Raw genomic sequence first — 2,196 nt, forward strand, 5'->3', positions numbered from 1 at the left:
ATCTGGCAGATTGAAGTCACCTATTAACAGTATTTTCTTTTTTTGGAAATGAGACAGGTGATGTTGTGGCTTAATAAGATAGTCGGGTGTGGCATCTGGTGGCCTGTAGCAAGCATACAGGATGAAAGAATGACCCCAGCAGGAAATTTTTATGCAAAGGCATTCAAGGTCTGGAACATCATATACAAGGTCGCATTCTACAGAGTCTTTTAAGAGAATGGCTACGCCGCCACCCCTTGAGGTCCTGTCCTTGCGAACGACTTTATAATGAGGAGGAAATACCAGGTCATCTGCTAAGTCGTCATGTAACCAAGTTTCCGTCAGGACTGATATGTGTGGGTCGAACTCCAGCAGTTTAAGTTCAAGCGAGTCTTTCTTGTTTGCAACGCTGCGAGCGTTAATGTTAACTATTCTCAAGCTTTTTATACTAGATTGGCCCGTGTTACTATGGCAAGACAAGCTATCTGTCTTAGTGAAGAAAGAAGCTGAGGTATATGAACCACTCACTTTATCGGTGAGCGGTTTCGCAACTGCGTACAACTTCGCGTCACGGGCCGACTTGCGCCGATACCGTCGTTTTTTTGAACCTTCACTTTATCATTTTTTTCGTAGTCCCAAACGTAAGGAATATTATTGATATATAACTTATCAAACACCAAGGAAACCCTTTCTTTTTTATCTCGGTTCGGCTTCGCGCTATCCCATAGTTTCTTTCTTAGTTCACGAACGTTCTGTGAAAAGTCTTCGCCAATTGAATAATCTTTTCCCTTTAGTTTCTTTCCGTTCTTGAGTATCACAGTTTTATGCCTACTGTCTAAAAGTTTTAGGATTACAGGACGTGTTTTGTCAATTGCCGGTTTACCTAACCTATGTATCCGCTCAATAGGGATAGGGTCGAGTCCTAAAATATCATGAAAAATATCTTTGTTTACGGTTTCTTCAAGCGTTTCATTTCTTTCCTCTTCAGATTCTGGGATGCCATATATGATCAAATTTGACCTCCTGCTATAATTTTCAAGCTGCTCAAGTCTTGCTTCAAGCCTTTCAATCGTTGTACTCATACAACTAACCTGTTCTTGGCAGGACATTACTCGGTTCTCAAGCCTGGACAGGGCATCTAATTTGTTCTCTATGTTCACCAATCTGTTCTCTTTCATGTCTTTTATGTCAACTGCAATATCATTAAGCTGTTGTAAAATTCGGGTCATGTCAGGGCCTGGGTTCGATTCAATGTCACCGGCTAACAATAATAATTTCCTCAGACAAAATGTGAAAACCTGCAGCAAGCAACAAAGCCGAGGGCACGCCAGCACCAACAGGAATAGGTCATTAGAACGAAAACATTTTTCATACTTTTTGCTCTCCTGCACAAGGAAGACAAACGGATTAGTGCTCCGCATTCTGTCGATGCTACCATGCCCAGTGGTTGCAAAATGAGCGTGAGTCCCTTTTATAGCTTGAGTGCACAGTGATGCCCCCTGCAGTCCAGGTTCCTGGCAATCAGAACGTGTTGCCGAAGAATGATGATACGGATGCCAAGATTCCAATGCTGGTGGGCGTATTTCTTGATCGATGTCTTGATGCGTTGAAAGATGGACATGCGCAGAGAGGTTCAGCACGCTGATGTCCGGACAGCCAACGATGGAATATCCAAGAAGGCCACATAGCTGCACAAGGAAGACAAACGGATTAGTGCTCCGCATTCTGTCGATGCTACCATGCCCAGTGGTTGCAAAACGAGCGTGAGTCCCTTTTATAGCTTGAGTGCACAGTGATGCCCCCTGCAGTCCAGGTTCCTGGCAATCAGAACGTGTTGCCGAAGAATGATGATACGGATGCCAAGATTCCAATGCTGGTGGGCGTATTTCTTGATCGATGTCTTGATGCGTTGAAAGATGGACATGCGCAGAGAGGTTCAGCACGCTGATGTCCGGACAGCCAACGATGAAATATCCAAGAAGGCCACATAGCTGCACAAGGAAGACAAACGGATTAGTGCTCCACATTCTGTCGATGCTACCATGCTGCCCATGAGGGCGTAACCCGCGCAGACCACTGGATGCGCCGAATCCCTAGGAGATGACCACGCCGGCGCACTTGTCTTCGGGCTTGGAAATACTTCGGAGCTTCTAGGTGCATCCTGAGAAGTTTAGCAGACGCAGTGTAAGCCTGTTGTCCAGTGTCGTCAACTGCTGC

The 2,196-nt window shown here is 45.3% G+C and overlaps 1 protein-coding gene across 1 annotated transcript; it reads right to left on the reverse strand.

The window, feature by feature from the left end:
- Positions 1-485: 485 nt before the first annotated feature.
- LOC144102810 (uncharacterized) lies at positions 486-1,703 on the reverse strand. The gene has a single exon (XM_077635967.1). The coding sequence runs from the start codon at positions 1,701-1,703 to the stop codon at positions 504-506; it is 1,200 nt and encodes a 399-aa protein (XP_077492093.1). The 3' UTR covers positions 486-503.
- Between the last annotated feature and the right edge of the window lie 493 nt (positions 1,704-2,196).

This window comes from Amblyomma americanum, chromosome 8 (assembly GCF_052857255.1).
Source record: "Amblyomma americanum isolate KBUSLIRL-KWMA chromosome 8, ASM5285725v1, whole genome shotgun sequence".
Classification (NCBI taxonomy): domain Eukaryota; kingdom Metazoa; phylum Arthropoda; class Arachnida; order Ixodida; family Ixodidae; genus Amblyomma; species Amblyomma americanum.

Coding starts and splice junctions, on each gene's coding strand:
- LOC144102810 (XM_077635967.1), bottom strand. CDS start 1,703: ATGCGGAGCACTAATCCGTTTGTCTTCCTTGTGCAGCTATGTGGCCTT.